Here is a 10649-nt window from a genome sequence, read left to right on the forward strand (position 1 = left end):
GAATCATTCAGTACCATGTAAGGTAACAATATAAATTTAATTCCATCTTCTATAATGCATGCTCAGCGTGATTGAAGACTAATTTCGACCTTTAGAAGATATTGAACATGCATGCATGAGAGATTGAGCTCGTCGATATTTCGTATGTACGCTAAGAACAAATATAAGACGTCAGGATTTACAACGACCTAATTTACTTAAAAATAATTCATTGGTAAAACTTTATATAAATATCATTTCCTCTTTGTACACATCACATGATATGTCTCTATTAGCATTTTCTGACAGTGACATAAAATTTCTTATTTATTTTCTCCATGCTTTTTACCTGCATTTTTTTTCTTATTTATACAGTACGCAAGACTTTGCATCGTGGATCTAGCGCCATGAACCTGACCTGGGCAAGTGAGGCCACTCAATTGAGTAGCCCCTACTGTGTATACCATAATAAGGATGATAAGGAACTTCGAGATCCGCGTACGTAGTATGTATTATTAATGCAAAACTTATGTGCTTTATTATTACTGTAGCTTCAATACTTGTAAATATTTTTTTAGTAACTTTTAATTACCCATACATGTTAGAGAATAATTTATAATTGCCCTTCTTCGAGGGAGGAGATGTACTCGGAGTAGTAATTACTTTCTATCAACGATTCAAACATTCTCCATATTTCAGTTTCCATTGACAGATGCAAAGTGATAAGATTGAATTGTCAAGTATTTGAGAAGAACACAATAGCAACAGAGACAGATGCAAATTTAATTATTTTCTCTGGCAAAAATGGGAGAAACATATATCTTTAATGTTTTTCATATTCATCTAAGGGGACAACAAAAATGAGAGAAAAATGAACTTCGTTTTTGCAAATTCAACTAAGACGATGAGATGGGCTAAAAACATATGATGGATGCACCTATAAATTATAGGTAATATAACGTAACCGGTAAATAAGAATAGATTAATTAGGTGACCTATAAATAACCGAACATGCATGCCATCCCCACGGCCACACCGAGGCCTGACCACCAACTCATCACCTTCACTGAGTGTCCATGCGACGGCGCCGGCGCGGTGGCCGGTGCCTCGTCGGCTTCCTCGTCTGCGGGATCTGTAAGCGGCGAGCTCGGCAAGGTCGGCAGCACCCTCGTCGGGGCCGGCACCGGCGCGGGGCTTGGCGCGATCGACGTGGGCTTCATCCTCGGCGACGGCGGCGGCATCCGTGGCCTGGTGATGACGCCCGGCGGCACGACGAAGTTGCTGATCTCCAGCACCGAGATGTTGTACGGCACCGCGGTGACCGCCTTCTTGAACGTCGCGTTCACCAGCGCGCCGGGCGCGGCGGAGGCGAACACGGCGCCGCCCCTGGCCGTCGGCGTGATGGCCAGGAACCCCGTGCGGCGCGCCGCCTTCCCGGTGGTCTGGAACAGCGTGGTGGACACGGTGGGGCGGCCCCGCGGCAGCTTGGCCAGCTTCGCGGCGTCGATGTAGTCGAGCACGACGTGGACGGAGAGGAGCTCCACCAGCGCCGCCCGCGGCAGCCTGGCGCTGCGGCGGAGGAGCCAGTCCACGGCGGAGTTGTCCGGCACGAGCACCGTCACCGCGTTGCGGCTGTTGATGTCGCGGTCGACGTGCGCCTTGCCGAGCAGGAGGTTGAACAGGCTGAACTCCGGGAACCGGCCGAGGATCTCCGTGACGTTGAACGCGCCGCCGCCGGGTTCGGCGCCGGACGCCGGGAGGACGAGGGCGAGGGCGAGGAGCACGAGCAAGGAGAGCCTAGCCGCCGCCATGGGTGTGATATGGGTGCAGTAGTGCGTGCATTCGCGGAGGCTTGAGGCAGATGCACGAGCAATTTATAGGGAGAAGGAGAGGTGGAAGAAACAGTTGGGTGGGAGGCTGGTCGCGCTCCTTTTTTGGCGCGAAGAGATCTGGTCGCGCTCTGACCGCTTCACCGGGTCACACCCAGATGTGATGCGTGCTGCCCCTGATCGTCCGATGCATATCCATTGGTCGAAAATGACTTGAGTGTATATGGGCCTCGTTGATCGATCTGGCCCATTGGAAGGGATGACTTTAGGCTTAATTAAGATTTGTAAGGCCCAGATAAACAAATCCCAGGTCGTTTGTTCACACCACTAGTGCTAATTGGATGCACTCCAGGACATGACCCTTTTTTTTCTCGGAGTGGTTTCTTTATAGTACTCTCTTGCGAGTTTTCTCCCACGTTGTTATGTTCTAAAGTTTGTTTCTTGAGCGAGAAAGATAAAACAATTTAGCCAAAAGAACTAATGGTATCGTTGTTGTACCTTAATCGCAAAAAAAAAGCAGTGGAAGACAATTTAGTGGAAGACAATTTCCTCCGCTTATCCAAAATGAATATGAACTCGAGTGTGAAATGCTCAGATACCACATTGATATATTTCTTATGTAATTCGTCCTTTACAATAGGGTACCGAGCTTTTGTAGCCGGAGAATTGTTTGAGAAAGTTACAAGATTAAGTTTAGAAGTAGTAAGAGACCACATGGGTACACAAGTAAATTGGATGGTGTCTTGATACCACATCATAAACCGGTAGTAACACTTAACTGTTGGTCTCCGAGCATCTTGAAAAAAATATTCCTTGGTATCATGATCGACACTATTAATATAGCCCTTAGTCGAATTCTCACTCTAGTAATTTGCTCGCCCTCTTGCCAATTATCCTAGTTGCCCTCTGCATTACCTGCAAAAGGGCTCAGCAGGCAACGTTATCCTTGATCTTTATGCAACGCTAATTGTTCTGAGCAAGTTACAAACCTATCTCATGTGGAAAATCGAATACCTTTCTTGTCAGTTAGTTTCGAATACTCTATACGTGTAGTACGGCTCGAATACATCATTTTAGATTCAACTGAATAGGGAGGACAAGATGACACTGCACCAACAAAAAATGAAATTATATTAGGTGTGCAATTCCGTTGAAAAAAACAACCAGGTATTGAGGTTGAATTCGTGATATCACAAACAAACAAGACATTCACAATTCACATTACGTCATCGAGCAGCCCATTGTTTCTCCTCTAAATCTAAACTAATATAATTCCCTAACATGCCAGTGACAAGACCTCTATCTATCTCGACCTCCAGTTAATGGCGTGCATGTACACCTACGGGCTACATGCTACATGCTACATGCATGGCCCTGAATATCCACATGCAACCATGCGAAGACCACAGCGATAATTTAATCTTGACACTCCAATTATTCGACGGAAAAAAAATCATGTAATGCACCATACAGCATGAAGCTAACTCTACTGCATGCATGTCCAGTTAATGTATCAATCTCACTGTCCGTACGATCTAATTGTACTACTAAAACACTATAATCATTGATTAGACAAAATGAGTCAAGTGAGTCAAGTGAGTGGTACTGTAACCATTAATCAATTAGGTCGTATGCAAGTCAGTCGGATGTTTGAGTCGTAACCACAGCAATTTTTTTAATATATATATGTCGCGTCCAAACCTCTACATGTCCTTAAAACCCAGCACGTGTGCAGGCTTTCAGGTCGAATTAGACGCAGCCACATGCATCCATCACAAAGACGATGAACAGTGACAAGTCTAGAACGTCCTCTCACAGCTGCGAGATAATATTATCTAGGTTGGTAGATATATATATAGATTAAAATACATATATGTGGGTGTACATGCATGTATTAAGTTGCTGAATCAGGATTGAGACAGTGATAGATATTGTAGTTTATGTGAGGAAGGGGGAAAAACTATTTCGAGTTAACTGTTTGATTAAGCTCAGAAAGTACATGTCCTAGACGTGGCAAATTATGCTCCACTGATTAATTCATCGTTCATCAGGCATGGGGTGAAACTGTATGCTTACCTGAAAGGCAGCATCGCCCGTGGTTGCTGCTGCTTGCCGGACATATGAAGCTAGGATTCTTCCCGCCTACACGACGAAGCAAAGAAATTTATAAGATAGCGTCAACAGTGACTTTCGTTTAATTATATTGTGTGTATAGATGCAGGCATTAATTGTATTTTTAGGTACCGAGTTTATCAGACAAAATAAATAGGCAGATCGAGCCGTTTGGATCATACATGTCAATATATGAACGGATAAACAAAAACAAGAGGCAATTGATATAATTCTCTGTCGTATACAGTTGGCCTGGCCATGCATCCCAGACAACTAGACAAGCACTGTACATACATAGCACATCAGTATTTGTATGGGAGAAAATGACGCACCTCTAAAACCTTTGTCAAGTAGACGACGCATTAATTAGTCAGCTTCTGGCCGACTTCCATTCTTCCAAATCACGTGAACACGCTTCCATCTCTGCCAAGAACCATATGTAGATGTGTGTGTCACCATCACTTGAATGTTCCTTGTCGCTGGGCTCCTTACTCCTGTTAAGAAATTCAGTTGATAAAACTCTCAGAGTATGGACTCTGCTGCTGTAACATCGACACAGAGTCACAGGCTCGACCATCATATGATATGCAGATCTATGTATGCATCAGAATTCAGGAGGTAGTAGTATATACTCCATGGGTCATGGATCAAAGTAGCGATGATGCAAGATATGATCAGAACATGTGCCATGCATTATTGCTTATGTGTCCCCTGCTACCTTGTCGTGTTCCCCAGCAAAACACAGTCGCGCTTCAACGCAAGATTAATTGGGCATATGCATCTACGTTTCAAAGCAATATTATGCATTTCATGTTCTTCCCAGCAGGAGAGAGAATATAGTATGGCAAACTCCTGGAATGATGGGTGTGCACCAAATACCATAGGCAGTGTTTTCATGAAAAATAAGCATTAACCTTTTCCTGGTTCTCTGTTTGAAACAAATGAGAGTGGCCGGTCACTTGCTTTCCCACAAACATTCTAGTCAAAACGGACAGTGGTTTCCCTCTTTCACATGGAAGTACTTGAAAAACAAAGGCATGATTGATTTTGTGACAATGAAAATTTATGATTTTAGTTTTATTTGGGTACACTTTAATGCCACTAGAAAGATGATACAATTAAATTTTATGAAATTCTATATCCACTAATGTTAAAAATCTTTTTTAAGTTTTTTCTTTCTTGTATAACCCATCAGACAAAATGGCGGGCCCTTGGCACACAGCAAGTCATCCCCTCTAGCAGTTATCTGTTCACCATGAATGCTATCACTCTCTCCAATGCAAGTGCAAAGGAATTGAGCTAACCACCCAAGTTCGAGTCCTCTTTATTTCTTTAATAAAAATTTGGGTGCATATTTTCTTCTTAATAAAAAGTCATCATCTAGTTCCTCCTAGGTTGATTCTTTTTTAGAATAGTATATAACTGCAAAACAAAATTTTTCTTTAACATTACCGTGTGACCATGTTTCCAAATGGTAATACATAAGACTAAGGTCATGATATTTAGATCTCAACAAACTAACCATTTCCCCCCTTATAAACTGCTATTGATTAAAATGTCCATTTTATGACGATTTTTCTAAGAAAAGTGACTCCCCTCTTATCTCAGTCAATCTAGCTAGCTTTTCCAGTGAGCAAAGGTAGATACACCGATACGGTAAATCTTTATTCAGAAGCGTTAGGAGGAGCAGGATTCATATCCTCTACCATAAGAGCAAATTCAATAGTATAGTATAGCTAACTACTAGCTCTAAATCATTTATAGTCCATCTAATAGTCAATTCATATAATAGTTACCTATAAAACATATACTATCATGTCTCATATGTCATACACATATTATGTCTTGCAGTCTATACTACAACTGACTATAAATCTATAGTCCGCTGCTCTTCTCTCTGCTCTCTTATCTCCTTAAAATATGTGTATAGCTGGCTATTATATCTACTCTAATGATATTATAGTCACTGAGAGCAAGTTCAATAGTATAGCCAACTACTAGCTCTAATTCATCTATAATCAATCTAATAGTCAATTCATACAATAATTACCTACAAAACATCAATACATGGTCCCATATGTCATATATACATTTTATTTTGGAGCCCGTGTGTAGCTGGCTACAAATTAGTAGCCAATATCTTTTCTCTCTCTTCTCTTATCTCTTAAAATATGTTTATAATTGGCTTATAGTCTGCTATCGTACATGCTTTGATATATATGTTCGTATGTATGTAGAGGGAGTAGTTCACACTACACAGGTTTCAGATCATCTGCGCGCAATCCAATATGTTAGCCCTGCTGCTCCACGGTAGAATAGCGTAGAGAGCAAACAAAAAGCTAAGCTAGGGCTGCATGCGAGGGAACAGCGGCCTCCATTTCGGTCAAGGAGACCGCCCATAGGACCCCATGAAACGCCTCCACGTTGTCGACCATTACTACTACCAGGCTAGGCTTTAAACTATTTCCCCCTCCCTTTGCTCTTATCCCTAAATCACTCTCTTTAATTAATCAACTCTTCTTGGCCTTTGTGCTCTCCCCATCTCTCTCCTCTCCTTGTTCTTGGACGTATTCGTCCCAGCCCAGCAATTGCATGCAACATTAATTCCCAAATGCACAAAATGTGGACAGCTGAGAGATGAGTAGCTAGCAGTCAGCCAGCCAGCCACTCATGTACTCGGTAGTGTATGGCACATTCAACTTCTTTATCTATATATACCACACACTTGGGTATTCTCTCATTCTCTCCTAAGCACCAACACTGGTCTACATCAATAGCTTGGTTACCCCCTTCCCGTTCCTTGCACCCTCTCATAATCACAATCAAGCACTGGTCAAGTGCTCCTCAAAGCCGCCATGGATATGGACATGAGCTCAGCTTATTCTCACCATTGGCTCTCCTTCTCCCTCTCTAACAACTACCACCATGGCCTCCTTGAGGCCCTCTCCACCACCTCTGCGCCTCCACTTGGTAAAACTGGCACGATCAGTGCCTCTCTTAAGCTGGACGTGCATGTGTGCTGAATGCGAAATGCATTGGTTGGACATCTATATTAATCATTAAGCATCATTTTGTGTGTGTGTGTTGTGGTGTAGGAGAAGAGGGGGCAACGGAGGATGCGCCGAAAATGGAGGACTTCCTCGGCGGTGTAGGCGGCGGCGGCGGCGGTGCCGCGCCGGTGGCTGCTCCGGAGGATCAGGTTGGCTGCGGCGAGCTGGGCAGCATCGCCGCCGGGTTCTTGCGGCGGTACCCGACCACCGAGAACGCCGGCGGGGTGACCATCGCGATGGCGACGGACGCAGTAGAGGCCGATCCGGCGAGGAGGCCCGCCGAGACGTTCGGGCAGCGGACGTCCATCTACCGTGGTGTCACTAGGTACTTGGCTGCAGACACATCCATCTATCTATGATCTGTCGAGTTATCTTAAGTTCTCAACTCTACTAGTCAATTAGTATGCATGCATGTTGTATTTGTGTCGTACTACTAGTACACTAACTAGTTCATGGTTAAAATGACATTTCAACTATTTATAATATGATGCAAGCATGATAACTAGTTCAAGTTTTTGTTAATTTCATTTCATGTTAATTGTTGGGGGTATTTTGGAATATGCATCAGGCACCGGTGGACGGGGAGGTACGAGGCGCACCTGTGGGACAACAGCTGCCGCCGGGAAGGCCAAAGCCGCAAAGGCCGCCAAGGTATGTGCATGCATGTCATAGCCCCTGCCCAAGAAATTAACCAGAAAATTCAGCATATGGATCGACTTATCACTAACATTTTACCTGCATGTTGGTGCACCGGTGATCGATCGATGCTACATCAGTCTACTTAGGTATGTCATTACTGCAACATCTAGTTCTATATTGTTTTCCATTAATTTGCTTCATGAATGACAGAAGGGAAAAGTTCAGTTTGACATGATACTTACTGTAAAAGTTGGGAACTATACGAAATGCAGGAGGCTATGATAAGGAGGAGAAGGCCGCAAGAGCCTACGACCTCGCCGCGCTGAAGTACTGGGGTCCAACCACCACGACGAACTTCCCTGTAAGTGTTCGTTGCAGTCAACAACCCTGGACAATACATTGCATGACATTGCTAAATTTCGCATGCGTTGTGTGTTTGTATATGTATAAGCCTCGACATTATTATACATATATACATATACATGTATATATGTCTATGGTAGTTTATTCTGATAGCTGATGAGCCGTACATACATACATACGTGTACGTACTTACCTAGTGATTAATTACCTCCACCGATCGGTCGATGACCGTAGGTTGCCAACTACGAGAAGGAGCTGGAGGAGATGAAGTCGATGACGCGGCAGGAGTTCATCGCGTCGCTGCGCAGGTGAGAAACAGTGGCAATTCCAGAGATTCACATGCTTGGGAGACGCAGTGCTTTTCCACGTACACACCTCGCCGTACGCGTGAGTGCACGCACAGCTGCATGTGCCTCTCTGCCTTTGGTTCTCATGCAGCCACACTTGTCATATTTACTCGCACCTTGGGTTCTCACACTGTCGCACTTGTCACGAATTGACCTTTTTCTTTGTGTGTGTTCCTACTCTTTTTTTTGTCAGGAAGAGCAGCGGCTTCTCACGAGGGGCTTCCATCTACAGAGGAGTAACAAGGTGTGATTAGCAACTGTCTCACTGAAATAATTGTACCAAGTTGCAGAGTTCAGACCTGTTAATCTTTTTTCTGCTTGAATATATTCAAAAACAAAAAATTGTGACAATGGAAACGTAATGTTTTGCAGACATCATCAGCACGGCCGGTGGCAGGCGAGGATCGGCAGGGTGGCCGGAAACAAGGACCTGTACCTGGGCACTTTCAGTAAGCCTCAACATTTTTATATATACAGATAAACAAACAAGACACTGAGATGGTTGGCAGATTTTAATGTGTTCTAAAATATGTCCATGCACCATAGGCACGCAGGAGGAGGCGGCCGAGGCGTACGACATCGCCGCCATCAAGTTCCGTGGGCTCAACGCCGTGACCAACTTCGACATGAGCCGCTACGACGTCGACAGCATCCTCAACAGCGACCTGCCGGTCGGCGGCGGCGGCGCCGCCACGCGCGCCTCCAGGTTCCCGTCTGACCCATCGCTACCGCCGCCACATGGCGCCGGAGCGTCGGCTGCAATGCCACCATCGGAGAAGGACTACTGGTCCCTTCTTGCCCTGCACTACCAGCAGCAGCAGCAGCAGTTCCCCGGCTCTGCATTTGACACCTACGGCTCCTCCGGCGTGAACGTGGACTTCACAATGGGGACAAGCAGCCACAGCGGCAGCGGCAGCAGCAGCAGCGCCATGTGGGGCACTGCGGCCGGCGCAATGGGGCAGCAAGACGGCAGCAGCAGCAACAGGCAAAGCAGCAGCTATCCCAGCAACATTCCTTATGCTGCAGCGGCAGCAGCAGCAGCTATGGCTTCTGGATCAGCGGGCTATGAGGGCTCCACTGGAAACAATGGGACCTGGGTGGCGAGTAACACGAGCACGGCTCCCCACTTCTACAACTATTTGTTTGGGATGGAGTAGGTGAACTGGCTCTAAGATGAGTGGTAGACCTAGGACTGACATGGAACTGATCAAAATTTTGGCTGCTGATGCAAGCAGGAATGTGATGCATCCTTCTGCTTATTCTTTTTCTTCCCTGACATAGTCCTGTAGCAGAGAACTCATGTATCACCAGCATTTCTAATTCAAGCTCCTTTTTAGCTAGTTCCTTAATTTGTCAGCTACATAGTGTGTGTTTGAAAAGAGTAGCCATCTCTATGAAAACGCTTCAAACTTGCGTATCAGGTGAATATAACAGTAAAATAACTTTTAAGATGAATACATAATGGTGCATACTTGATGTAAGATTGTGGGCGGCAGGGGAATACACCAATCGTGATTAGGAATAGTGTAGATACAATCAAGAATCACCTACACAGAATAAGATGGGATTGATAACAAGTAGCAACATTAGATGTATGAAATTGAACAGGATAAATGGCAGAAGAAGCACGTGTAACAGAAAAAGTAATGACCAAAAATCATGCCTCACCTTCAATAGCAATGATCATCATACCGTGACTACACTGCACAATTGGAATTGAGCACAATTGAATCAGTCCTTAAGGATAACTATCATCTGCCCCCGCAAGACAATCTTATCCAATGGACATGATTACAATCGTCTGCAACATCAAAGGACATGTCTCATTATCTAGAGAAAAAAATCAAAGGACGTGCCTTAGTCTAATCTGCTTCCGTCTATATAACGTCAAATTGTCAGTATATATTAGCGAAGTTCACAAGTCTTATCTGTATCAAATAGTTGGACCAGCAGGTGGCGTCGCTATGATCATTCCAATAGAAGATAGCATCCAGTTGCATGGTGTAACTTCCAGTATTTGATGAAAAATGCAAAGAAGCACCATGTTTCACCTGCAATATTCGCATGTCAAAAAAAAAAAGCATAAAGCACACAGCAATACGAAAAACCCGCAAGCAGGATCATATTAACGCTAATGATCTCATTTGCTCCGTAAATTTGCATGAATTAATCAGTAACATGGAATAAAGTGAAGAGCTGATCCCACATGGGATCAAGGACAAGCAGTGCTACGATCATTAAGATGCCAACTCTAGCTAGCTTTCAAGATTATTAGGCCTCCTCCAATGGATATCTATAAGTTATCTATAAGGTGTACTATACAATTTTTT

The 10649-nt window shown here is 44.3% G+C and overlaps 2 protein-coding genes and 1 long non-coding RNA gene across 7 annotated transcripts; 1 reads left to right on the forward strand and 2 right to left on the reverse strand.

Annotated features, from left to right (window-relative positions):
• Positions 1–728: 728 nt before the first annotated feature.
• LOC102721566 (fasciclin-like arabinogalactan protein 3) lies at positions 729–1817 on the reverse strand. Its single transcript, XM_006657147.2, has one exon. The coding sequence runs from the start codon at positions 1788–1790 to the stop codon at positions 975–977; it is 816 nt and encodes a 271-aa protein (XP_006657210.2). The 5' UTR covers positions 1791–1817; the 3' UTR covers positions 729–974.
• Positions 1818–2389: 572 nt separating this feature from the next.
• LOC102719398 lies at positions 2390–10363 on the reverse strand. 5 transcript variants are annotated; one of them, XR_001550605.1, is made up of 10 exons: positions 9988–10363; positions 9792–9866; positions 8619–8749; positions 8166–8545; positions 7852–7968; positions 7570–7645; positions 4253–4414; positions 3885–3950; positions 2823–2915; positions 2390–2723 (listed from the first exon to the last, which is right to left on the reverse strand). It is a non-coding gene; the product is annotated as an uncharacterized LOC102719398 (long non-coding RNA). The 5 variants fall into 5 exon arrangements; XR_001550608.1 differs by having other exon boundaries at positions 2798–2915; XR_423628.2 differs by having other exon boundaries at positions 2390–2915.
• On the forward strand, positions 6671–9664 carry LOC102719593 (AP2-like ethylene-responsive transcription factor AIL5). Its single transcript, XM_040525235.1, has 9 exons — positions 6671–6890; positions 7016–7295; positions 7539–7621; positions 7747–7755; positions 7882–7970; positions 8207–8280; positions 8513–8563; positions 8692–8768; positions 8866–9664. Exons 1-9 carry the CDS (start codon positions 6776–6778, stop codon positions 9474–9476), a joined length of 1389 nt encoding a protein of 462 aa, XP_040381169.1. The 5' UTR covers positions 6671–6775; the 3' UTR covers positions 9477–9664.
• Positions 10364–10649: the final 286 nt, after the last annotated feature.

Source organism: Oryza brachyantha, chromosome 6 (assembly GCF_000231095.2).
Source record: "Oryza brachyantha chromosome 6, ObraRS2, whole genome shotgun sequence".
Classification (NCBI taxonomy): Eukaryota; Viridiplantae; Streptophyta; class Magnoliopsida; order Poales; family Poaceae; genus Oryza; species Oryza brachyantha.